General features: G+C 37.8%; 4 protein-coding genes across 4 annotated transcripts; all 4 read right to left on the bottom strand.

Moving 5' to 3' along the window:
* Positions 1–23: 23 nt before the first annotated feature.
* LOC129789587 (blastoderm-specific protein 25D) lies at positions 24–11089 on the bottom strand. Its single transcript, XM_055826488.1, has 9 exons — positions 10939–11089; positions 10456–10716; positions 10157–10371; positions 9947–10097; positions 4069–4445; positions 2486–4002; positions 761–926; positions 539–650; positions 24–418 (listed from the first exon to the last, which is right to left on the bottom strand). Exons 2-9 carry the CDS (start codon positions 10712–10714, stop codon positions 189–191), a joined length of 3027 nt encoding a protein of 1008 aa, XP_055682463.1. The 5' UTR covers positions 10715–10716; positions 10939–11089; the 3' UTR covers positions 24–188.
* An 86-nt stretch (positions 11090–11175) lies between these two features.
* LOC129789704 (ubiquitin-like modifier-activating enzyme 5) lies at positions 11176–12564 on the bottom strand. The gene is made up of 2 exons (XM_055826710.1): positions 12333–12564; positions 11176–12262 (listed from the first exon to the last, which is right to left on the bottom strand). The coding sequence occupies exons 1-2, from the start codon at positions 12464–12466 to the stop codon at positions 11227–11229; spliced, it is 1170 nt and encodes a 389-aa protein (XP_055682685.1). The 5' UTR covers positions 12467–12564; the 3' UTR covers positions 11176–11226.
* A 103-nt stretch (positions 12565–12667) lies between these two features.
* LOC129789682 (mannose-1-phosphate guanyltransferase alpha-A) lies at positions 12668–14253 on the bottom strand. The gene is made up of 2 exons (XM_055826683.1): positions 13551–14253; positions 12668–13383 (listed from the first exon to the last, which is right to left on the bottom strand). Exons 1-2 carry the CDS (start codon positions 14171–14173, stop codon positions 12723–12725), a joined length of 1284 nt encoding a protein of 427 aa, XP_055682658.1. The 5' UTR covers positions 14174–14253; the 3' UTR covers positions 12668–12722.
* Positions 14254–14472: 219 nt separating this feature from the next.
* LOC129789601 (uncharacterized) lies at positions 14473–23238 on the bottom strand. The gene is made up of 6 exons (XM_055826533.1): positions 22411–23238; positions 22137–22293; positions 18407–19069; positions 17399–18334; positions 14957–15250; positions 14473–14883 (listed from the first exon to the last, which is right to left on the bottom strand). Exons 1-6 carry the CDS (start codon positions 22542–22544, stop codon positions 14626–14628), a joined length of 2442 nt encoding a protein of 813 aa, XP_055682508.1. The 5' UTR covers positions 22545–23238; the 3' UTR covers positions 14473–14625.
* Between the last annotated feature and the right edge of the window lie 1491 nt (positions 23239–24729).

Raw genomic sequence — 24729 nt, 5'->3', positions numbered from 1 at the left:
TTTTTGTTTCATTTTCATTTAAATTTACAATTATTTTTTAAGAGGAGAATTTTAGCTATTGAACTTCATTATTTTTTTTTTAGAATACTTTGCGCCTACCTTTGCTGAGAGGACAAAACTCGAAGCAACATAGAGATGATTTTCACTTAGAATCCTATCGCAAAATTCTTCTTCTTCATTTGCATTTTCTATGGGAGTTTAGATCCTGGAGCTGAGTACTGATAGAGATATGCATTCCGCGAATTTTGCTGCTCAAGACGCTGCATGTTTGATGTGAGATGAGAATTTTCAATATAGAGATCCTTCACCAGGATATCCGCATTTGCCAGCCTTTGTGCTTGTTCTGTTATAATGATCGTTTGCGCCTCCAGGCGATTTCTCAGTTCACTTATTTCCGATCTCTGTTGCTGCCAAGTTTCTATGGGTACCACATTGCCCATCATGTAAGGAAAGAGAAAAGTTTGCATTTTTTTTAGCTTCCTGAACTAAACAGAAAGCCCACTGACCCCCTCACTTTTATATATAGGTAGGTACTTACGGTGCATTATTGTTTCAGCATAGTGTTGCTGCTGCTTCAGCACCGTCTGTAGCTGTCGATTTTTCTGCTCTAAATGCTGGATGCGTGCTTGTAAATTCACATTTGCCATTTTCTATTTTTATTTTCATTTTCACATATAAAAAGTAAGAAAAATGCAAGTTAGACACCTCATGTTAAAATTATCATATAAATAAATAAATAACAAAGTGAATGAAGACTTACAGCAGCTTCCGTGCGTGTTGGTTTCACATAAGAAAGTTGCTGAACTTCCATTAGAAGGCAATCTCTCTTATAAGTTATGTCTTTAATTTCCTCCTCAAGATGGTTCTTAATGGCTACTAATTCCTGTATTTCATTTTTAAATTCATCAGGGCTCGCATTCGTGCGTCTGATATGGAATAAATAAACAAGTAATTTTTATTTCTTATTGTTTTGTAATTTAATTTATTTGATAAATTAAAAATTTATTTATTTAAAATTGTTTGAGAAGATTAAATGCTTGAGTGAAAATAATTTTTGAGAGAATTTCAAGACTTAATATTCAATTTTTTGATTTTTAGAACTTTTTTTGTAGAGGGGACGATGACTTTATTAACAGAATAAAAAGCATTTAAGTCAGGTTTAGTTTTCAAACTAAGCTAATCTGTTGGCTAGGAGACTTAACAATTTCTAGATTTTGCTAGTTTTTTTTCTAACCTAGGAAGTCAGAAATGTATTCTTGGTTTAATTTACTTTTTTGGTTACAAGAATTAAGGATTTTTAGTTTTTGAAAATTTTGTAGCTAAGAGATCGAGAACAGCTACTTTTAGTTTTCCTTTCTGACTAATAGAATCTATACTATCTAGAATTTTTCTTTAGTTGTTATAACTTAAAAAGTCAGACATTCACTTAATACAGTTTTCTGTCGACAAAATTAGATTTTCATGACAAATTAAGCTAGGCTAACTTTTCAATCTAGATTTTATAGCCAAGAATGCTAAAAATTTCTAGACTTTGTCTAGTTTTCTGGCTAAAAAAAACTCGATTTTTCTCTTTAAGAAAATCAGGAATATTAGGAATTATTTTAGTTTTCTGGCTAAGATAATCAGGAATTCCTAGATTTGATTTATCTTTCAATTTAGGAAAATAATTAATTTTCAAAATTCTTCTGGTTTTTACTGATAGAATCAGAAACTTTTAGCATCTTAGATTATTTTTCTAGATATCCCTAAAACACTAGTCTGTAAAAGGGTGAAATAAAATTATTATTATTTTTCTAGATAGAAGATCCATGAATTCAAAGTTATTATTCTAATTTTCTAACAAAGAAAATAAGGAATTTCTTTCTTGTCTTCTACAAGCTTCTAAGCTGTTTTAATTGAGCATAAGGTTTTTCTAGACTGTGGTTAATAAAATGAAGAATTTCTGAACTTTATATTTTTCTGACTTAGAGAACCAGGAATTTATGAACTAGGCTATGAGAATAATAATTTTCTTTCTTTTTTTTTGAATTTTCTAGGCTTTTCTAGCTATAGGAATCTGAACTTTCTAGACTTCGTTTAATTTTCTGTCTTAAGAAATCTAAAAAATCATGTCTTTAATTAATTTTTTAGTCAACTAAATTCCATTTTGATCAAATTATTCGTAAAGACCTAAAATATTCAATATTAATTCAAAAATAAATCAATCAATAATATTCCACATAAATCCTCCCACATAGCTTTGTCCACGCAACTACGTAATTTATTCAAAGCTAAAACATGAAATTTAAGCCGATTTTGCGAGGTATTTCTGTTTCTTTTTGCTGTTTTCGTAACCCAATAAATTTATAAGATTTATTAAATAATAATTTTTCTTTTTTTTCCATGAATTGCATTAAATAAAATTTCCACACAACTTCCTGCCTCTACTATGTATACTCATGAATCACTTAAAGGCGAGGTAATAAAAAGTGTTTTAGGTACTTACATGTTGTATGTGGAGGCCCCACTGTGAGAGGAAGCTCCTCCACTCTTGACTGAAGCATTCCCTTCATCCACTTCTGGCTTCCGGGCTGCATCTTCGGCATCTGTGTGACGTTTGGGCTTCTGAATGGGCGAGATTGCGGGCGCTTTTTCCGGTGAGAAAGCCCACGTGGATGTTTCCGTTGTGGTGAGGCATTCAATCCCCGTGGCCGGGGGCTTCTTCTTCTCCCCCTCCTGATGCCAATTAGGATTGTGATAATCCCTGGCTGGCGCATGAATTGTACTCTGATTCCAGAGATAATTCATGGGTGAGCTTGCTGAACTCGCATCGTCGTGCCCTTCAAATTGCGTTGATGTGTTCCATGTGGCATTTGAAGACTCCATGAGGGTCTTTATTTGATTCTTCAGCTCTGTAATTTCATCCGTTTTCTCCGCCAACAGGGAGGAATTCTTCATTTTTAGCTCGTTTATTTCAGATTCGAGCTCAGCATACTGCTGCTCCAGGTTATCCTTCTCCTCAATTGGCGTCAGGCGACCACTGTTGGATTTATCTGTCTTGAATTGCTCCTCATACTCCATCATCTTCTGCAGGAGTTCTGCGAGTTTCTCATCACATTGAGTTTGCTCCTCTTCGAACATTTGACGTTCAGTGGTGAGTTTTCCCTGCCAGTAGTCCTCCAAATCCTCAAATTCCTTTCGCATCAGCTCTAAGCTTGCTTCCAACTCTGCCACACGTTCCCTCAGCTTTACCACATCTTCCTCATCCGCCTTTGTCTCCATATTTGCTACTTCTTGTTGTTCTTTCATCTCCTCCGTCGTGTCCTGCACCTCTTCGATCTTCTTCTCTGCCTGCTCCAATTCCATATTGAGAGCCGCCCATTCAGCTGGATTGTCCGACAAATCAGCTGAATCATCGCTGTACTTCCTGAACTTCCCAAGTCTCGGACTTTCCTCATTGATTCTCTTACTGGGGCTATCTCCCCGTCGCTTTATTGCCAACGTATTCGCCACATTCAACTCCACATCCTCACTTCCACCATCCACAGCATCCTCATCAATCTCCCCATCCGGAGACTTTGACACACTCTTACTCCCACGCATTCGCTTCAATTCCATCGAAACACTCTCAATTTCCGCACAAAGCTCATCATTTTTATCCCTCAAATCAACATTCTCCTTCTGCACCAAACTTATCTTTTGCATCAACATCTGCACCTCTTCGCATTCTGCCTCACTGTGATCCTGTCGTTGACCCAGTTCGACAATTTCTGCATTTAACTTTGCATTTGTAGCTGTTAGTTCGGCAATAACTCCCTGATACTTTGTCTGTTCACTCTCAAAGGCACAATTTTCACTCCTGAGTGCTGAATTTTCATTCTTTAGGCGTGTCTGCTCATTCTCCAGGTATTTTATACGTTCCTCCAGTTTTGCATTTAGCGCCGCCAAATGTTCCCGATCTTTTGTCATCTGTAGGGTAAGCTCACGCACAGTTTCCGCATGACGTTGCTCTAAGGCACGAATCTGCCACGAAAATTCAATTTACAAAGAATTTAGAAAAAAAAACTAAAAATTGAAAAGCAGTCTTACCTCAGAACGGGTTGAATTTTCAATATTTGCATGTCTCTCGTCGATTTCCTGAGCCAGAAGCACAGCACGTTGGTTTGCACTCTGATTATCCGAATGGAGTTTCTGATTCTCCGACGCAAGCTGCCTCAGGGCCACCTGCAGCCCATTAACTTCCGCCTTGTGCAGCACAAGGGAAGCCCTCAGGAGGGGAATGGCAGCCGCGTTCTCACGCATCACCTGAAGTTCGTGATCAATTGACGCCGTGAGATCACTTATATTGATCTGCCTGCCACTAAAGCCAAGATTCGCCAGGTGATTTGCAGCCTGGAGAACACCAGCGTTCTCCCACATGTCCACAATCACATCGAATGGCACAACATCGGACTCGGGCGAAAAATCTACAAGAATACACCCAAAAATTAATTTAAAATAAAAAAACAACAATTTATATTGGAAAAAAGAAAAAGGGAGATGGAAGGCTTTTTTTTTATGCTTGAGAGATCTTTTTTGCAGCTTGGCGCGCGCATTTATTAAATCCCACGACGGTATCATACCGTGTTGTTTGCTTTTGCATAATGCACGAGAACAACCGGCTAAGAAAAAAATGTTGTAATGATTTATTTATAGTTCAAGACAAGAAAAAGATAAATGATTCAATGACTTGTAGAAAAAAAAATGTACGGGTAAGCTGACCAAGCTTACGGGAGCTGTGTTTCTTTCAGTGTACCAATTTTGTGAGAGCAAACTAGAACGCAAATTAATTTAAATACGAGCAAAGTCGGGAAAAGTTGAAAAGTCATACCCTAAGAAATCTTTAGAAGGCCATATCTCGAGAACGGATCCATAGATTTTCGAGTTTGAGCTATCGTTGGAAAGGTCTTAACCTCAAGTATGTATAACATATTAAAATATGAAGTAAATCGATAATGGCATTTTCGAAATATTCGAGTTCTAAATTTTCGAAAATATTGATTTTGACTTTAGCGCCTCTCGCGTTCATTTCTCGAACTTGCAATGTTCTAGACATTTGTAGGGCTTCACGAAACCTTTCATTTGCGCTTGAGTTGATCAAAATCGGACTTGTAGAACCCGAGATATGACATGCCAACTTTGGAAGGCTATATCTCGAGAACGGAGACATAGATTTTCTTCATTTTTGGCATGGAGCTAGATAATATGGTCAGCTATGACATATCAAAAAATGAAGCAAATCGATAATGGCGTTTTCGAGATATTCATCGAAAACTCATCGAAAATTTTGTTTTTGATTTTTGGGCCCCTAGCGGTCACTTTTGAAACTTCGTATGTTCTAGAGAGTTGTATGATTTGTTGAGAGCTTTCATTTGAGCCCGGGTTGATCAAAATCGGTCAAGCCGTTTTCGAGTTATGGTCGATTTTCGATGAAAATTTGTGGCGGCCATATTGACTAAACGGCTTGACCGATTTTCGAAAATGAGGTATCGTTGGAAAGGTCTTGATGTCCCCTACAACATATAAAATTTTCAGATTTTTAGCTATTACAGGGGCTGAGATATAGCGAAAACAAAATTTTGAGGTTATTCAAAATGGCGGACGGTGGGGTGGGGGGTAAAATTTGACGTCATAATCTGACGTCTTCCAGTCGACTTTTAAACTTTGCCGTTTACCGCAAGTCTCTATCTATTACCGTTCTCTTGCAATTTATGGTTGAACCACGGCGGACGGCCGGACGGCCGGACGGACGGCCGGCCGGACGGCCGGAAAAAAAATTTTTTGGCGCATACGTTTTTTGGAATGTGGAGACCCTAATTCGTGCTCATCCCAAGTTTGAGCCCGATCTGACGACTTTCGATTTTGCTCGGTACACAAAAGCTGTGTCTGAAAGAAACACAGCTAACTAAAAAGTAATTTACAATCAAAATAAAATGTTTGATTCATTAAGCAAGCACTTAAGTAAATTGTTTATGAAACATGTTATAAGGACGGCTAATGTTTTATTTTTTTGTGGTCAAACGAAGTGGTAATTGAATTAGGGAGAATAAGAACATTGCTCATTTATAAATTAAAGGTTTACAAATAGAATTATCAAAAAGTTACCCTATTGATTCACAAATACTTGGCTAAGTCTTCCGGAAGAATAAAACATCTTAGTTTTCTTATATTAAAAACATTTTAGTTTTTATTTATCTGCCAAAGAATTTTTCCGGGTTGAAATAAAGAATAAAAAATAAAGATCTATCCGTCATTCGAACCGGAGACATTTGAGTGCCAAATCAGGGCATGTTTCACTGTACTAATAAATGAAGTACCTATTTCGAAGAACTGTAGATTTAATCAAGTTCATGAAAGTTGGATTTATTTTCAATTTTTTTTAATGAAAAATCCAGGTTTTGAGCATTTCAAGCATTTTGAATTTCTTGTTTAAAGAAAAAGATTATTTTTTAGCATTTTTATCTATAATTAAATCAAAGATATTCCCTTAATGATTTTTTTTCAATAAATAAAATCATTAAAATTTGAAAATTAATGAGAAAAATTTAACGATCGTGGTAATTTTGACTGAAGAATTTCTTCGGATTAGCCATCAGATCTTTTTTTATGATAAATTTTGCTAATCCAATTGTATAATTATGTATTCCTATAGCATAAGGATGAAATTATTCGTAACGTCGCTGATTGCAAAAAACGTTGCTTTTTTCTTGCCTTCCTCCTCTCTTGACCGTCCGAGGAAACTCTTCAGTAAGAAAATTAACATTTAATTACAAGTTCTTTATATTTTTTCTTCCAAAACCTTTTTCTCAATAAACGGCTTTTATAAAATGATTCCAGTGAAATAAGTTAGAAATCTCTTCAAAGGGGTGTTTAAGGAAAACATTTCTTTTCAAAATAAAGGACCTATAAGGATCCTTAAAATGCATTAGATAAAAAAAGGAATGTCTTAGGATACAAGAGCTTAATGTAAATTAAAAAAGTAAAAGCATTTTGAAAATGCAAAATGCTTCCTTGTTGCATTCAAATCACCTTTAAATTATTATTTTATGTAATTCTAACGTTTGACACTTCATTTCTAACGTTCAAAGTCTCTTTTCTTATAATTTGATATTTCTTTTTTTTCAGTTTGACGTTTATTTCCTAACGTTTGACATTACTTTATCAAACATTTGATGTTGTTTAGGTGACTTAACTGAATTATTTCTCTCAACTAAATTAAAAATAATATTAAAGCCCTGATTTGAGACATCCTCCCCTATTATTTTCTACTCTATTTATTAAGGCTTTTATAAGACTCTGTGAGTTTCATGAAAATTTTATTGACGATGATTCTCTTGAATGAACAATCAAAGAGAAATTATTCATAAAAATGCCTTTAATTGTGTTTATCAAAAAACCCCTGAAAGCTTATTAGTCATTGAGTTGACTAACAAAGTCAACAAAGTTCAGAATTAGAATAGAATTTCCTGAAGAAGAAATAGCTCAATTAAATACAAAAAGAAAACATTTTTTTAGTGGAATTTCCTCGAGAAAACGCTCAAAAATCGATTTGTTGGGTATTTGGGATCGTCTTATCCGATTCTTATCGCTATTATTCTCTCAACTCACTCCCATATAGGAGGAGGGAGAAGCTATGTATGGAAAAGTAGAAATTATCATGTGATGTGCGAATAAACAAAGAATTTGCAACAGGGTGTGAACTAACTGAGGGGAGATTTCAAGGTGAAATATGGGGCGAAAATTGTACTTTTGGGAGTTTCTCTTTTGGAAAATTGCTTCTGCTCATTCCAAGGTTCTTGACGTTCTCTTTTATTCTTTTTTTTTCATTTTAGCACTGGCTCGTGGGAGCTAAATCTAATGAGACAAATAATTATATTTAATATGAGACAGTTATTGTAATCTACCTGCGACACGAATGGTTGTAAGATGAAGAAGACACAGAGAATTTATGGGGACTGTTTTTATATTTCTTTCTAATTGTGGCACAAAAAAAATTACAAAAACACTTTGTGCAACACACACACCTCACTCAAAAATACAATTTCAATTATTATATTTTGTACTTCTCATGCATGATCCTTTTTAAAAACTATAATAAAAAAATATATTATTTGACGGCTTATAATTTCCACTTTAAAGCAGCACCACCACCACTCGTATATACTTTACGATTCCACTTCACGCGAAAACTTTCAGGCACGACATTATTATTATTTTTTTTAAAGGCGCGCGCGGGTGCGAAATGTTCACTCACTACGAGAGAGTGAGACACATCCAGGAAGCTCACGATGGTAGCTACTTAAGCTCTTGGTTGCAGCAAGTGAAAAAAAACTTATTGTTGTGGTATTTTCTTGCGTAGCAGCAGCGGTGGTTTGAGAGTGAAAACCCCATCACATGAATTTTCCCCCGCGCACCGTCTAAATCGATTTACTGTAGTATGTGCCCCCATCGCCCCTCAACTATTGGTTTTCTTGACCAACTTTCTATACAATGAAAGTCGATTAATCATTCCGCACACCCGCAGTATAAATATGCGGTGTGTTGTACACCTCTTTATAATAAATTCAATGACGAGCCGGCAATAAAGCGTGGAAAATCACACGAGGAAGGGAGGCTCCACTATCGGAAAGTCACAGATCTTGTTAATTAATCTCTGTTAAGAGATTTCGGGGGTTGAATGGATTGAGATGGAATTTTAGCTCATTTTCTGAACTAATCTTCATTTTTGTTGTTATCAGTAAATTTTCATCGTTTTATCTTCAGATTTTATCAATTAAATTATTTTCCAAAGCTTTCGACTCTTTTCAATTCCTTATAAAAATTAAAAGAAATGAACACGAAAGTTTTTTTTTAGAAAACGTTTCAACACAAGGGGTGTTTATCTGTGTGAAAATATTCGGATTATTCGTCGAGAATCGGATTATTCTTCGATAAGATTCAGACTATTTGCTAAGATTCAGATTATTCATCAAGAAAATTCGGATTATTCGACAAAATTTAGATTATTCGTTGAGATTTGGATTGTTCCTCAAAATCCAGATTATTCGTTAAGATTCGGATTATTCGGCAAGATTTTGATGCTCCCGTAAAATAAATCGAAATATTCGACACGGGAATATTAATAGTGTTATTTGAACAAGTTTTAACACTATTAAATAATTTTTAGTCTACATTTCACTATAGAATGAAAGAAATAATTAATTATTTACGCATTTAAAAACATTTAGTTATTATTTCCAAGTTTTTAATTTATGAATTAGAAATTTTATTAACGTTTTAAGACTTAAGAAGTGTCTGAAGTTAGAATAAAATTCAAATTTTCTTTCAATTAAATGTTTTCAGAAGGATTTTACATTAAGATGTTGGTACAGTGGTTAAAGTTTCTCTTAATTTTCACCCCGAATGTTTCAGGTTCGAATCTCACTTATGAATAATTTTTTTTTCAATTCTTTGATCTCTATTTTTTACTTTTATTTTGCTATAAATATTTTTTATATAACGATTTTTTTATTATACGTTATTTTTATATATTTAATTACTAAAAGAAATTAAAAAAAAAAAGATTTGTAAACCTCTAATAAACCGAATATTTTATTTTCTTAAATAAATTTTGTAAGAAGCTTTTTATGCAAAAATCAAGATTTTTTAAAAATGTTTTTCTAATTTTCTAATGCCCTGAAGAAGGTCAAACGGCGCTCAAAATGTCAAAAATCAAATCAAGCTTTAATAAGGATTTTTTTCTTCTTCATCTCCAAAATTCATTTTCAACCCCCTAAATTGAACGTTTTTTGTTTGAAAACTAATTTTATTTTACAAAACAAAGCCCGTGGTTAACATAAAAATCACATTAAATACAAACACACAGCAGTCTAACCAGGGAAATGTGATAAATAAAGAAAAACAAATCTTCCCAGGAGGGACGACTCACCAATGGATTGAACAACTTCCAGCTGCGTCTGGAGGGATTTGGTGTGCTCATGGCGATTCCTCTGAGCTGGCAGGGAGGCACAGCGTTTGAGCTTTGACCCAATCACCCTCTTGTGGTGCACCACATCGGTCTGCGAGGCGGATTTCTGTACCTGCAAAGCGAGTAAGTTTTAGGGTCAAGGACTTTGGATGTGCTTTATGGTCTGCATACCTCTTTGACCTTTGCCGTGGACCCCGTCGTGGTTTCTGGATTTGCCTCATTGTCTGACTCTGAGAGTGACGACGAAGACAGATTGGCGCTCGTTGGACGAGATCTACGGCCGTACTTTTTGGTTCCAACAATGCACTTTGGGGAGACTTCTCTGCCCGGAGAGAGGGGAATACTGCTACTGGATGTTTCTACTTCGTGTGAATCATTTGTTGCTTCTGTACATCGAATAAAAAAGAGTCAGGAAATGATGCAAATCTTTAGGAAGAGTGGAGAAAAGAGAGAGAGAGAGATCTTCTCACCTGATTCGTAGGAGTTTACTGGCATCTCATTTCCGAGGAACTTGAGCAGGGCCTCCTTGAAGGCCCCATATGACACCCTCTTCTCCGTCTTTGTAGCCCCCTCGGGGAAGAGATCAGCAATCAGGGAAGCCCCAGCATCCCTCAGTTCCAGCGTGATGCAGAGTTTTGTCAGCTCCTCCCTGTTCAGTGTGTTGCTCTCCTCGGTGTCGTAGCTACTGAACATCTGATAAAGCTTCTGCTCATATTTATCACTTTCCATTCCTGCGGATTAATCAAGCACGGGGTTAGGTGCATTCCACGGGCGTTATCGCATGCATTTTCCCGTTGAATGCGTTCAATAAATAAATAATTTATGCATTTTTTCTGCTTTGCCCTTTTTTGACAAAACAACTTCTCTTCTGGGTTACTTTTCCCAGGCACAATTCTCCCGCTTCCGCGATGCTTTGGGGGTGATTTTGGGCAGCACTTTGTGGGGGAACTCACCTCATAACAGAAATTGCAACATTCAGTCAGGAATTACATCAAATTTACGCGAATTTAGCAAAAAAATCTCAAATTTTTCCCGAATTTTGATTATTGAATGGAATGATGTTTGCACTATGTCGCGGTATCGGCGATCAACCTTCGCGGGAGATGTTGGGAGCACAGCTAACTTCATGGCGGTCGTTTGAAAAGTTCTTGGCCTACTAAAACCGTTTGAAAATGAAAAATAAAAATTAATTGTTTTGCGTGCGATTTTTATTTTAAGCAAAATTTGAATAAAAATATAATTTAAATCTTCTTCATTTGAGCCATCAACTCCTCTAGGCTGACATCATCCGCCCCGGATGGTTCCGGAGGTGCTGATGGTTCGGAATGCGCATCTCCACTCTCATAGGCATATCGTAATCCCTGTCCCTGGCTCTGTGGAGCTCCCTTTTCCTCCACGGATTCATTGATAATCTCAATGCCGAACTCATTATCCTCATGAAGGGGTTCATTGGATGCTTCCTCAACTACTGGTGCTTCCGGTTTGGGTTTCAATTCAAATTCCTTCTGACGCTGGATGCAGAAGCGATCCTCGCAGGTTTTATTGGGTCGTAGCGTGATCTTGGGGAAGAAATCATTGAGGGCACTGTAGCCAAGGTAGTCGGAGACCTCGCCAAAGCCCAGGAGGTATTTCAGGGCGTTCTGCACGAGTAATCCCGCCACAATTCCCATCGTTGTTGGGAGACTTGCTGCACAGACACCGTCTCGCTTCAGCGTTTTCTCGTCAATGTTCTCAGCCACAATCAAGGGCGGAGCACAGGCAAAGCAGGCCGTCTCACCGGGCTTGATGAGCTGAATATGCCCCGAGACAGCATTCTCAGACACCCCGGATTCGTACCAGTTGAGATTGAGCTCATTGCAGGCTGTGTTGATGGCCATGCGTGCTTCAAAGTTATCCACACAGCTCAGCACAAGATCCACAGGAGACTTCCCGTCAATCCCTCCCGTACTAATGGTACTCATGAACTGATCAAAGTGCTCAACGAGGGTAATGTTGTAGTTGTTGGTCAGGATCTCAACATCTGGATTGATGAAGCTCAGTGTTCGTGCAGCTGCTTCCACCTTGCTCAGCCCCGCTTGGTCAGGTGTGTAGAAGAGTCGATTCATATTTGCAAGTTCCACCTTGTCATAGTCAAAGAGGATGAGCTTCCCAATCCCACAGCGTGTCAGCATGTCAGCTGTGACACTCCCAACACCACCCACACCCACCACAGCTACACTCTTCCCCCGTATCCTTTCGTATTCCGTCACAATTCCCATCCGCTGCAGTGCCATGAGCCTGCAGAAAACAATATCCTGAGATTATCACCTGTCCAGCACATCCTGGAGTGCTTCCAACAACAACTCACCGACTGTATGGATTTGAATCCACAACTTCCGCGGACATTTTTTCAATCTTCCCCCGTCCTCCGGCATTTTTATGCCGCTGCAATTCACTCTCCAGGGTAGCTACTTTCTCCTGCAACTCCTCAATACTGCTCATTTTGCAATTAACTAATTTTAAATGAAATTTCAGGAAGAACTTCTGAATCACCTTTCACTTGTTGACGTGTCTGCGGTTGATTTTGTTGATATCAAGTTGATTTGTGACGAATTCAGCCGAAGTTGCTGCGTGCGTTTTCAAACTCGCACGCATATTGAATCACAGATATTGATTTCCGATACAAAAAAACATTAAAAAATATAAAATCTCCAAAAATAGCTCATTTATTTGGTGCAGCAAGCAATAAATTCCCTCCCTACAAGATAATTTCATTCTTGAAGCTTCTGTTTAGCTCTTTGTGCGGCAAAACAATGGAATTGAGGAGAATCATCTCCGAGGGCACCGTGACGCAACATCCGAGGATGGTTATTGAGGGATTTAGGCGTCCGTCGTTGTTGAAAAGTGGCAAATTGTCCATTTTGGCGAAGGGTTTGTTGGGATCCGGGTCAGAGGGGGTTCCCTCAACCCTCGCCCATGCCCCAACGACGCTTCCTCTTCCCACAATACTGTGCAAGATGAGTGTGTGATCATTCACAACAGCATTGTCCAGGATAATGGATTCCCGGATCCGAACGCCAGCGCCAATAGTTACTCCAGCTCCCACGGAGACATTTGGGCCAAGGGTGGCATCGGGATGAACAGAGGCACTGGGATGGATGTAGACATCCGGGAAGATTGTGCAGCAAACACTCCCATTGACGGACTTTAGGTCACTGTTGGCCAGGCGCTCCGGACGGGTGTGTCGGTACAATTCCAAGTAGTGCCGATTGGCATAAATTGCTGAGCCGGCAGTCTTAATCTGAGACCACCAATTGGTCACAGGGAGGGCAAAGAGCTTCCCTGTCCCTGCGAGGGGCATCAGGATCTCCTGTTCCCACTGCATATGACCCTGATCTTTGTTTGAAATGTTGTTTAGTCTGCAATAAATATTTTTAATTAAATTTCTCTTCTATCGAATGTCTTACAAATGAATCTCATTCATTGGGAACTAGTCAAGCTTATCTTTAGATAACTTTAATTGAATTTTTATCATAAATTTTTTTGTATACTTTTAATTCATTAAATAAAATTGGATGTTTCTCACCCAGCATAATCCTGCTCTTTGGAGTGGAAGATGGTGGCCATCATGGGGAAGACGTCTGTGGTGCAAACGTAGACGCCGCAATTGATGAATGAGGAAATGAAGGAGCTTGGCTTCTCCACATAGTGATTAACCACACCCGTCTGCTTGTCCAGCACGAGGCATCCGTAGTGGAGGCTCTGCTGCTTTGTAGCCTCCGTGCTCATAATGCTAATAAGCGCATCAGCCCCACGACTCTTGTGGAAATCATACAACTCCTGCAACGGGAAATCCGCACAGACATCCCCATTGAGGACAAAGAATGCCGAAGGATTCCCAGCACGGATTTGATCACGAAAATGGTACATCCCACCGGCTGTTCCCAGCGCTGTGAACTCCTGAAGGTAGCGAATGTTGATGTCATAGAGATTCTGCATGTCGCTGATAAAGTGCGACATCTGGGCAGACGGATAGTACCCAATGATGAGGATCTCCTTGACTTCCTTCATGGAGACACAGGCTTCGATGTGGTGCTGGATTATGGGGCGCCCCACGATGGGGAAGAGCGGTTTCGGCACATCCAGTGATAGAGGTCGAAATCGGGTCCCCTTCTGTGGGCCCCCAATGAGAATTACAGCCTTCAGCATGATTTTTCACAGAGATTTTCACAATTTTCCGCCACGCAGAAGCGACGTCAGCAATAAAATCAAAACACAAACAACACGTTGTCAAAAACATATGATTTTTTATCAATGAAATCAACTCAAGTGAAGTTGGCGCATTTTACAAATATTTGAATGACCAACTGTAACGGATTTATTGCGGAAAGAATGCTCAGCCGCCATGACAGTCAGGAAAATAAGATTTCTGCGTTTTTTCCTTTATTTCTTTGCATTTTGGGCATTTTGATGAAAAAAATGAGAAAAAAAGAAGTATAAAACCCTAAGTCAGTAAAAATGGCATTTAATCACACAAATAAAGTGTTTCAATATAAAATTATGATAACATGCGACTGAATTACAAATAAATCCCAAAGATAGAGTTGATTATGCATTTATTAACTGCAGAGCTCCATGGTGAAACTCCGCGAGCCCCCTGGCTACTCATGGGGCTCATCTGAGCTGCTGGTGTGAGTATTTGGTGATGATAGATCAAAGCACATTTGCATCTTGAGCCCATCTTTCCTGCGACTTTTGTACGTTAGCGAATTAGCGCGTGGCTTGCGTCGCATAAAGTGACGCTCCACCCACTTTAGCATCGTGAGCACGGAATCCGTGGATGGAAGACGTCTCTGGGCAGATGTCTTCACGATGTGTGATGAAGTCACACGGAAAGTCATTGCTATACCTTTGAGAGCCTGGAAAGATGTGAAGAGAAATTAAGTAAAAAAAAATATTATTGAAAAACATGCAAAGGCTTGCTGCACTCACCTGCATTGCATCTTCATCAGTGGCATCGTCTCCAGCGTAGATAATCTTCATGCGTTCAGTCCAATCCACCCCAAAGGCAGTCCTGAGAATGTAGATTGAGGCACGTCCCTTATTCCACTGTACCGGTGGTTTGGCCTCAAGTGCGCAGTGGGCATCATGAGCGAGGAAGCCGAATTTCTTGATAATCAGCCGCGCTTTCTCCACCATTGTTGACCTCAGTTCCACAGGAGTCTCACGATAGTGGAATGTCAAGAGGGCACCTTTGTTCTCCACCCAAGCTCCATCTCCGCAAACCTTCGGAGCAAACAACCACAATCAATACATTTTACAATCTTCAACAAAATGGACTTTGGGGCGTCGTCGTCACGCCAGAAGGGCCAAAGTATCAAGCAGCAGCAGCAACATTCTGTCCCGTCTCGCAGAATGTTGTTTTGTCTGAGACTATCACACTGTTCTTTAGTATTCTTCTTCATATCTTTTCAATGAAGAAAAAATGTACTGGTAAGCTGACCAAGCTTACGAGAGCTGTGTTTCTTTCAGTGTACCAATTTTGTGACAGCAAATTAGAACGCGAATTTATTTAATTACGCGCAAAGTCGGGAAAAGTTGAAAAGTCATCCCCCAAGAAATCTTTAAAATGCCATATCTCGGGAACGGCTCCATAGATTTTCGAGTTTGAGCTATTGTTGGAAAGGTCTTAACCTCAACTATAATATATTAAAATATGAAGTAAATCGATAATGGCATTTTCGAAATATTCGAGTTCGAAATTTTCGAAAATTTTGATTTTGACTTTAGCGCCTCTCGCGGTCATTTCTCGAACTTGCAATGTTCTAGACATTTGTAGGGCTTCACGAAACCTTTCATTTGCACTTGAGTTGATCGAAATCGGACTGGTAGAACCCGAGATATGACATGCCAACTTTGGAAGGCTATATCTCGAGAACGGCGACATAGATTTTCTTCATTTTTGGCATGGAGCTAGATAATATGGTCAGCTATAACATATCAAAAAATGAAGCAAATCGATAATGGCGTTTTCGAGATATTCATCGAAAACTAATCGAAAATTTTGTTTTTGATTTTTGGCCCTCTAGCGGTCACTTTTGAAACTTCTGATGTTCTAGAGAGTTGTAGGGTTTGTTGAGAGCTTTCATTTGAGCCCGGGTTGATCGAAATCGGTCAAGCCGTTTTCGAGTTATGGTCGATTTTCGATGAAAAATTGTGGCGGCCATATTGACTAAACGGCTTGACCGATTTTCGAAAATGAGGTATCGTTGGAAAGGTCTTGATGTCCCCTACAACATATAAAATTTTCAGATTTTTAGCTATTACAGGGGCTGAGATATAGCGAAAACAAAATTTTGAGGTTATTCAAAATGGCGGACGGTGGGGTGGGGGGTAAAATTTGACGTCATAATCTGACGTCTTCCAGTCGACTTTTAAACTTTGCCGTTTACCGCAAGTCTCTATCTATCACCGTTCTCTCGCAATTTAGCGTTGTACTCCGGCCGGACGGCCGGACGGCCGGACGGACGGCCGGAAAAAAAATTTTTTGGCGCATACGTTTTTTGGAATGTGGGGACCCTAATTCGTGCTCATCCCAAGTTTGAGCCCGATCTGACGACTTTCGATTTTGCTCGGTACACAAAAGCTGTGTCTGAAAGAAACACAGCTAAAACTAATGCAAATATGCGACAAATTCCTGAATTTTCTGGATAGAAACTCGATTCAGTTGTAGGACAACGACTTTTTTGTGGTGCGTCTGTGGCTGCATACGTCAATTGCGCGTTATCGGGAATCTCTGTGACATTGGCTTGAACTTATCAAAAGGGAATTTTCATAAACATCTATATAATAAAGAAAGGTCTGTTTGTTGGTGAACGTCGTTCCGACTTTTTTATACAAATCCACACCGTTTGTCCGATCGCGATGAAATTTGGTACAGAGGCTCCTTATAACAGGCGGTTTCAGATGGCCGTATTCATTTTCCCCCCAAAGCCCCCCTTCAGGTAGCCCCCATAGAGATTTCATGCAGTTTTTGCAAATTTTTGAATTTGGCGCCTAAAGTGTTGTATGAAATTGATTTCTTCTCTTTGCAAATTTTTTCTTTTGGGATCGATAAGTGGCCCAAATCTTCCTTTAAACCATCACAATTTATATTCTCTCTAAAATTTGCGCGAAGCGCAACAAATCCCCGCGAAGCGGGGCGAGGTAAATTGGAGCGAAGCGACAATTTACCTCGTTCAATAATAAATTTTTCCTCATTGGTCTTAAAGTTTGCCCGATCTGCATTGTCTGCATTCAAAATCTCTAATTATAACTAATATTATCGACAAATTACTGCTTAATTCTGGATCTTCAAAGAAAAACTTATCCAAGATGGCGCACGATGGCGTCTAAAATAAATCAACAAAGAAAATAAAAATGTCGGAAACTTACGGAATCTTGGAGCTCCTTCAGCAGGAGGCTAACTTTGTCCTCAAACTCAATGGGCATCGGATGTACAAACTTGCTGCCATCGGGATGAATGATCTCCAGGCCATGACTGCCGGCGTATGTGATCCCTTCAATTCCCACCATTTGCCTCACATTGTCCACATTGCGTCCCGAAACAATGGCAATGTGCACATCGGAGTGATTTGAGAGACGCAGGAGGACATTCTTTGTTTCCGGGGGGAGAATAGCGAGATCTGGATGTGGAGCAATTGGTGCCAAGGTGCCGTCGTAGTCGAGTAGGAGGGCCAGCTTGTGGTTGTAGCCAATGTAGCTGAGGAGGGATTCATCGAAGTCATCAATGGAAACAGGTTGCATTGAAGTTGTGCCAATGTCGTCCTCTTCCAAGGATCCCATCGCCTTCAGGAAGCACCTCATCCAGTGATTGACATCATTCTCCATCTCACGTCGTCTCAGTCGACTCATACGTAGCTTCCGTTCATCCTCAGGCATTGTGAGTGCCCTGTGAATCACCTCGGCGGCATCATCAATCTCATACGGATTGCACAGCAATGCTTCGTGCATCATCTCTCCAGCACCGGCGAATGGTGAGACAATCAGCACCCCAGGGGAATCATTAATCTGACACGCTACAAACTCTTTCGCCACGAGATTCATTCCATCTCTCAGGGGTGTCACAAGAGCAACTGAAGCATCCCTGTAGAAAGCCGCCAGCTCATCTTGGCCAACGCATCCGTAGATGTAGCGTATTGGGGACCAATTGGGTGTTGTGAAGCGACCATTTATTCTTCCAACAAGCTGATCCATCTCCTCCTTCAGCTCCTGATACTCCCTCACATCTGTACGCGATGGCACAGAGATTTGCAGCAGATTCACATTCCCAAGGTGCTCAGGATGTTTCTCAAGGAGCAGTTCAAAGGCCTAAAAGAATTTTTAAAAAATCAGGTAATTTTTTTAAGCTTTTCTTCATTTTTTTTTGCGAATGTTTTGTACCTTGAGACGGTTGACGAGACCTTTGGTGTAGTCAAGACGATCAACACCAAGGATCACCTGTTGCTTTGTCTTGATCACACGCTTGGCACTTGTGGCAAGTTCAACAAAACGCTCAAAAGGGATGCCAATCGGAAGTGGACGAATCCTCACGGATCGCCCACCGTGCTCAACGAGCAAATTCTTCCGATCAACACGGCATCCCAGACTCCGTTGGCAGCAATCAACAAAATTGAGACAATAGTCGCGAATGTGAAAGCCGACCATGTCACATCCCAGCATTCCCTGAAGGATCTCATCCGACCACGGAAGTAGACGAAAGATGTCCCACGGCGGGAAGGGGATGTGGAGGAAAAAGGCCAGCTGGAAAGCGAGGCCCTTCTCCTCGGCCGCTTCGCGTACCCAGTTAGCCGCAAGCATGAGATGGTAGTCGTGGATCCAGACAATCGGTGTTCCCGCATTCTCACGCTGATTCGCATGGCAACGCTCCAGGGCCTCAATGGTGCGTCGGGCAAACTGCTTATTGGTTGTCACGTAGCTGCGCCAGTGATCAGCGCTGAAGACCGCTCGACCGGGCATTGAGTGGAAAAGGGGCCAAAATGTACCATTGCAGCAGCCATTGTAGTACGAATCAAAGATCAAGGGATCCATATTTACGCAAACGACCTAAAACAACGTGGAAATTATTAATTTTCTTCATTTTAATCATCTTTGGGTGAGATTCTTAAGGTAAGAACAAAGGACGCCGCGTTTATGTACTAAAAAAAAGACCGTTACTATTTAAATTGATAGTTTTGTAATGGCGGCGCTATAATTTCTCAAAGGACGCCATTGTTTTCAAACGTTAAAAAGGTAAATAATTGAAATTTCATTGAAATTCAACAAGATTCCGTAAAACTGATATCTATAATTAGGCTCATTGTGCAAGATAATTACTTAACCAAGCAAAAATGTGTGTCTAGCACGAGATAAGCGCGCCTATGGTTGTATTTTTGTCAACATTTAGTCCTCTAAAACAATATTTGGGGCAATATCTTGCCAAATATGTCATCGAACTTAATTTTATAAAGACGCGTGGCGTTTTTTCTGAGCATTTTTGTACAGTTAAAAAAAATCGCACAAAGCATTTTCTTATCCATACGAAATACTGAAAAGGCAGTGATAGTAGTTCCTCTGCCTATAAAACAAACCACAAAACTACGTCATGTGAACTTTTTTTTTGCAGTTCAATTCTAAATATTTACTTTTATGGAGAAAATTTTATTTTATTTTGGTCATAAAGAGAATTTTTTTTTGCAAAGTTGCAAAAAGGAAGTAGCGAGATAAAGAAAGTATGTGTAGTATAAACGGTAGAGTAATGACGTTAAAAGTCTTAGGATGTTGTAAATGATCTGACTCACGGTTGTCTGTCGCGGCATTTCATTCAAGAAAAATATACAAATAAATTCATTGTGAAGGAAAGTCGCGACGCAGTTTAGCAAAAATCTCAAATTAAATCCCAATTAGGAGATTTAATTTCGTCCACCATGTGGAAGAGGCTAATCAATTGGGTATACGCGCGCTCAAGACTCCGCAGTTCACATAAGATTATGAAAGCAAACACTACGTCGCACATTTTCAATGTCACGGTTTCAATTACCTCGACCAGGCCAAAATATCGCGCGATTGGGAAAATCTCATCGAATTAGCGTCAATTTGCCATTCTTCTGTAATCTCATGATTTTGGGGGGCAGGAAAGGGAGCATAAAAAAATAAACAAATAAAACAACCGTCCAGGGCGTTCAGTTGCATGATAACTTATCAGGTGAGTGTATGGAAAATTCTTGGGGTTTTCTCAGCGCCAACAGACATCACGTTCTCTTTTTCTCATACCGCCGTCGCATTTACTTGAATTCTTATATACATTCATCACCCAAATTAAGCAATTCTTAATTTTCTCTCAATGAATTTCCCCCTCAAAAAAAATATAAATTCATTGCCAAGGGAGCTTTCTCGAAAAACAGTCGCCAAATAAAAAAAAAAAGTGATATCGCACACATGAGTGCTATAAATTTTAAAGAATATTATGCTTAAATATGATAAGAAATGATAACCAGTAAAAATGAGTTTGAAAAAAAAAACGAGAATTTTATCAGAGCTAGGTATCTTCATTTTCTAAAATTAACATTTTATTGCATATTTCTGGAATATTCCATCTTCACCTTTCTTTTTGGGGGGCGAACAACTAACTTAAATTACTGTTAGTCTTGGAAAATATTAAATATTGAAAACTTGATACATAAAAGAAAGTTAAAATAAATAAAAATTGAATAAAAAAACTAGATAAGTAGCTAATTAATATTTTAATGAAAATAATTGTTTTTAAAATTTTAAATAATTTATTTTTCTTCTAGAAACTTTAGCTAAATCATAAAAATTTAACGCTTGGTAAATAAAATTATGATTCTTAAAAATATAAATGAAAATAGAGAAGTCTTATTCATTTCAATAAAATTACATAGACCACAATCCTTTTACCGATTTTGATAAATAATTATATATCTAAAAGAAAAAAGAAAACTAAAATAATTTTTAGTTTTCTTTCTTAGATCCCTAACAGTAAAACAAAAACTTTAAAAAAAATCGCAAATTAAAAAAAAGAAGATTTCTAAAAATTAATAATTCATCTGATTTTGATAAGTTTGGTATTAATGATACGTAAATAATTGAAGAGGATACGTTTTAGAATAATGAAAAACTAGAAAGAATTTATAGAATTCTTTATAAAATAATTAAAATTTTTAATAAAAAAAAATCTCAAAAGAAAATTAGAATTTCCTTATCTTCAATGCTTTACAGTAATGTACGATCTTACTCTCATAGTAATAATTTTTTTAATCTTCAGTTTAAGATTTTAAGAGATCAAGTGTTTAGAAAACTCTTCAATAAGAATTTAAATTCAGCATTTTTATTCTCATAAATTACAGGAATATAATATTTTCTGCATTATTTTGCAAATTTATTTAATAATTCCAAGGGTTTTTAGCATCCTCGATCTTCTAAAGAGGTAAATTTTAAGAATATTTAATGAAAAATTCTCATTTTAAATTAAACACGGATCCCTCAATGTAAGAAATTCGCCACCCCTGCTAAATTTCTTTTCTTCAAACCACTTTTGCCATCCGACCGTGATAATGAATGGATGTTGTGTAAGTTATATGGGCCGAGAAAACTAGAAAATCATGAAAAGTGTGGCAATAAGCAAACTGTGAAAATATTGTCTCTCTACTAAACACTCCAATCTTTATCACGCATTTTGTATTAATCCTCGAGAGGGTAAATAATTCAAAAAACTTTTTTCTTGTCTCAAAAAATTCTTATCACTGCATTGACTCTCTGTGTAATAACTGATGCTCTCTCAGCAAACAAGAATTGTTATTGACAAACACATATAATGTGAAAAGTATGCGCCTTTATCTCCACAAATTATTACTCTTTTACATGGAAGCAAAAACTACAGCTCCGTTACGAGAGTGAGATCACAAGTAAAAACTTTTTTTTTGAGAAAAATTTTATAAAAGCTTCATAACTTTTCATCCGATCACACGGTATGATCGTGGCGGGTGGATGAGGAAATTTTGTTTTGAAAACATGTCTGCGCTTTAGACGATATGTGGGTATTTCCTGGAGGGAGATTTTCTCTGGCAGAAGCTTAGAAATCTAGAGAATGATTCAGGGAGAAAAATTAACTAACCTGTGAGGATTTGAGACCAGCCGTTGGGGTGTGATCATTTGGGTCTGATTCCGGGATCACCACATCGTCGTCCTTCATATGAATCCCTGACCATCCTACCCATAGTCCTTTGCCTTGGATTACCACGGGACAAACAGCCGTTACCAAACCGCCAGCACTGCAGAGAAAATCAAAGAAATCATTATACCCTTTAATCCTTCTCAATCCTTACACCCAGAAGAGCTTTTTTTTTCACCAAAAGAAAAAGAAGAGAAAAAAAATTAATTTTCCTCACCTTGGCTTCCTCTCGAGAGCTTTGGTTTCCGGATTGGTTTTCAGCACAAATGGCAATCGATTTGATACAACAATTAAGCTACTTTTTGAGCTTGCCGTGTCTGTGACAAACACTTCGGGACTCAATTCTGGCATTTCCTTTCTTTTTCACTGCGCACAATTTATTCTTTAACAGGATCTCTCTTAATTGATTAACAAAAAAAAAGTTTTAAGGAAAAATCACTAAAACACAAAACAATTTTCTCCACACTTTTCCTCTTCTCTTTGTTGCTGCCGCTGCTGGAAAAAATCCAATAATGATTTGAGCAACTTCTCTCAATGTTCTTGTTTGAATATAATCAGGATTTTCTGGATCTTCGTAGCGATCACCCCCAAAATCCGCTCCGAAAAAAAGTCTCGATGCAATTTAATCTGATGTCGTGCAGTCCCAAGAGGCTATTTGCATAGTAAATTCACATATAAGATCACCAACATTTAACATTGATAGACAAACGACCACGCTTTGCTTGCCCGGGGAGATGTTAATTCGCTGCCAGATGAGACACAACTGATTCACTTATTATCAAGTTAAGGACATTAAACGCTTTTTCGAAAAAATATAATCACAAATAGAACCACGAATTGTACTGTATTATATACACAAATATAATATATATTGTTTATAATAATACGAGTTATCTCCCAACACTCTGAACGATTTCTTCTCTCGTTTTTTTTTCTTCTTTAGCTGTTGCTCCCGCTGCTCTATGCCTCGCTCCCTCGTCAGCTTTCTGTAATGCTTCGAACACTGAAAATACTCTGTACTCGTCGACTTAATTACACTCCAACAAATGCGAGCTTGCCGGTGTGGTGTGGAGTGGTTGAGCTTTCAAATTGGGAAAAGCTAAAGCACACACACAGTCCATTCAGGGAACAATCAATGCCCCTTCCTTTTGTCACCTCATGCTGCAAAACGTTTCCTCAAACCTTTTCTCTTTTCTAATTTATATTCATGAATTTTCTTAGCATGTGTCATACTTTTTTTTTCCAATATTAATACGTAAGTAATTTAATAGATAAAATTAAGATTAGAATACGCGATCTTTCTCGAATCTTTCTTATGCAAAAAGAAGAATCTTATGAAGATCTTTAATGCCAAAATATTTATTTTTTAAGATTATCAAAATTTCAAATTTGACGTTAAAAATTAGATCGAATTCTGAGGTTTTTATAAAGGGGTTTATTCATTTTTATGCATTTATTATACAGTTTTGTAATATTAAGTACTACACACAGAATACGAAAAATATTGCAAAAAATAATAAATCATAAAGAAAATCTATTTTATTGAATCGCAAAGGAAAATTTGGAAGAAATTCACCCAAAAATAGGATAAACCACGCCCACACTTAATTTTTTTTGTATTTTGAATGCAGCATAAGCAGCATGAAGCAAAATGCTTTTGTGATTGATAAATAAAGTATTTTATCTTAACGATAGAAACATAAAAAAAAACATTTATAATATTCATACTTAATTAATAAAAAAAATATAAAATAAAAAAAATCAATGGGGGAGAGGTTTTCAATTATTTTATCCGATATATACGTAGTTTTTCCAGGTGATTTTCCTAATGGAAAATTAGTTTGATTCTTATTTGATGTTTTACGATCTTTTACATTTTTTTCCAGTATTTAATTTAAAGCATATTTTCCAATAAATTTTACAATCGAGAGCTATAAAATGAATAAACTCCTTCACAATTCATCTAATTTTTGAAAGTCTAAATCTCTTCTAGAATTTTAGCTAACTGAACATGCTTATTCCTCGTGAACTAATCTATAATTTTAATAAAACTTATAGTCGATTTTTCTCTACTTTCCTACATCTTTAAACATAATCAATTATTGTTTTCTCAAGTGTTTGTTGTCAGCAAATCTTATGTACACACTTGAAGAAGTTTGATAAAATTCTTTGAATATCTAAAGGGAATTAAGTTTCATATTATTCTTCATTTAAAAAAAAAAGAGCTCATGATCAAGAAAATCAATTTCAGAGTCTTCCCTGATTGTGTTTCAAACTCCAACTAGTAATTCTTTTTGGCCAAGAATCAGAATCTCTTCAAAACTTATTTTTTGTTGAGAGATTTCTCCGGAGTGTACAAAGTTGCATCAAAATTCACGACATGAGGAAGTGCACACGATGAATGACGATAGAGCATTTAATATTGATTTAAAACTGGATTGATATAGAACGAATTAAAGCTTTTCCTTTAGTTTTATCAAATTCATTTCGACGCACTCATTGTGCTGCAAATATTTGCTCAAGATTTAATTAAGTA

The sequence above is a fragment of the Lutzomyia longipalpis genome, chromosome 2 (genome assembly GCF_024334085.1).
Source record: "Lutzomyia longipalpis isolate SR_M1_2022 chromosome 2, ASM2433408v1".
Taxonomy (NCBI): Eukaryota; Metazoa; Arthropoda; class Insecta; order Diptera; family Psychodidae; genus Lutzomyia; species Lutzomyia longipalpis.
The sequence above is the reverse complement of the archived record's forward strand: the minus strand, read 5'-3'. Positions and strand labels throughout refer to the sequence as shown.

Coding starts and splice junctions, on each gene's coding strand:
- LOC129789587 (XM_055826488.1), bottom strand. CDS start 10,714: ATGGAAAGTGATAAATATGAGCAGAAGCTTTATCAGATGTTCAGTAGC. Junction 10,372..10,455: donor AGTAAACTCCTACGAATCAG/GTGAGAAGATCT, acceptor TTCGATGTACAG/AAGCAACAAATGATTCACAC. Junction 4,003..4,068: donor AAAATTCAACCCGTTCTGAG/GTAAGACTGCTT, acceptor TTTTCGTGGCAG/ATTCGTGCCTTAGAGCAACG.
- LOC129789704 (XM_055826710.1), bottom strand. CDS start 12,466: ATGAGCAGTATTGAGGAGTTGCAGGAGAAAGTAGCTACCCTGGAGAGT. Junction 12,263..12,332: donor GATTCAAATCCATACAGTCG/GTGAGTTGTTGT, acceptor TGTTTTCTGCAG/GCTCATGGCACTGCAGCGGA.
- LOC129789682 (XM_055826683.1), bottom strand. CDS start 14,173: ATGCTGAAGGCTGTAATTCTCATTGGGGGCCCACAGAAGGGGACCCGA. Junction 13,384..13,550: donor AAAGAGCAGGATTATGCTGG/GTGAGAAACATC, acceptor TATTTATTGCAG/ACTAAACAACATTTCAAACA.
- LOC129789601 (XM_055826533.1), bottom strand. CDS start 22,544: ATGCCAGAATTGAGTCCCGAAGTGTTTGTCACAGACACGGCAAGCTCA. Junction 19,070..22,136: donor CTGGTCTCAAATCCTCACAG/GTTAGTTAATTT, acceptor ACGTTGTTTTAG/GTCGTTTGCGTAAATATGGA. Junction 18,335..18,406: donor GTCTCGTCAACCGTCTCAAG/GTACAAAACATT, acceptor AAATTCTTTTAG/GCCTTTGAACTGCTCCTTGA.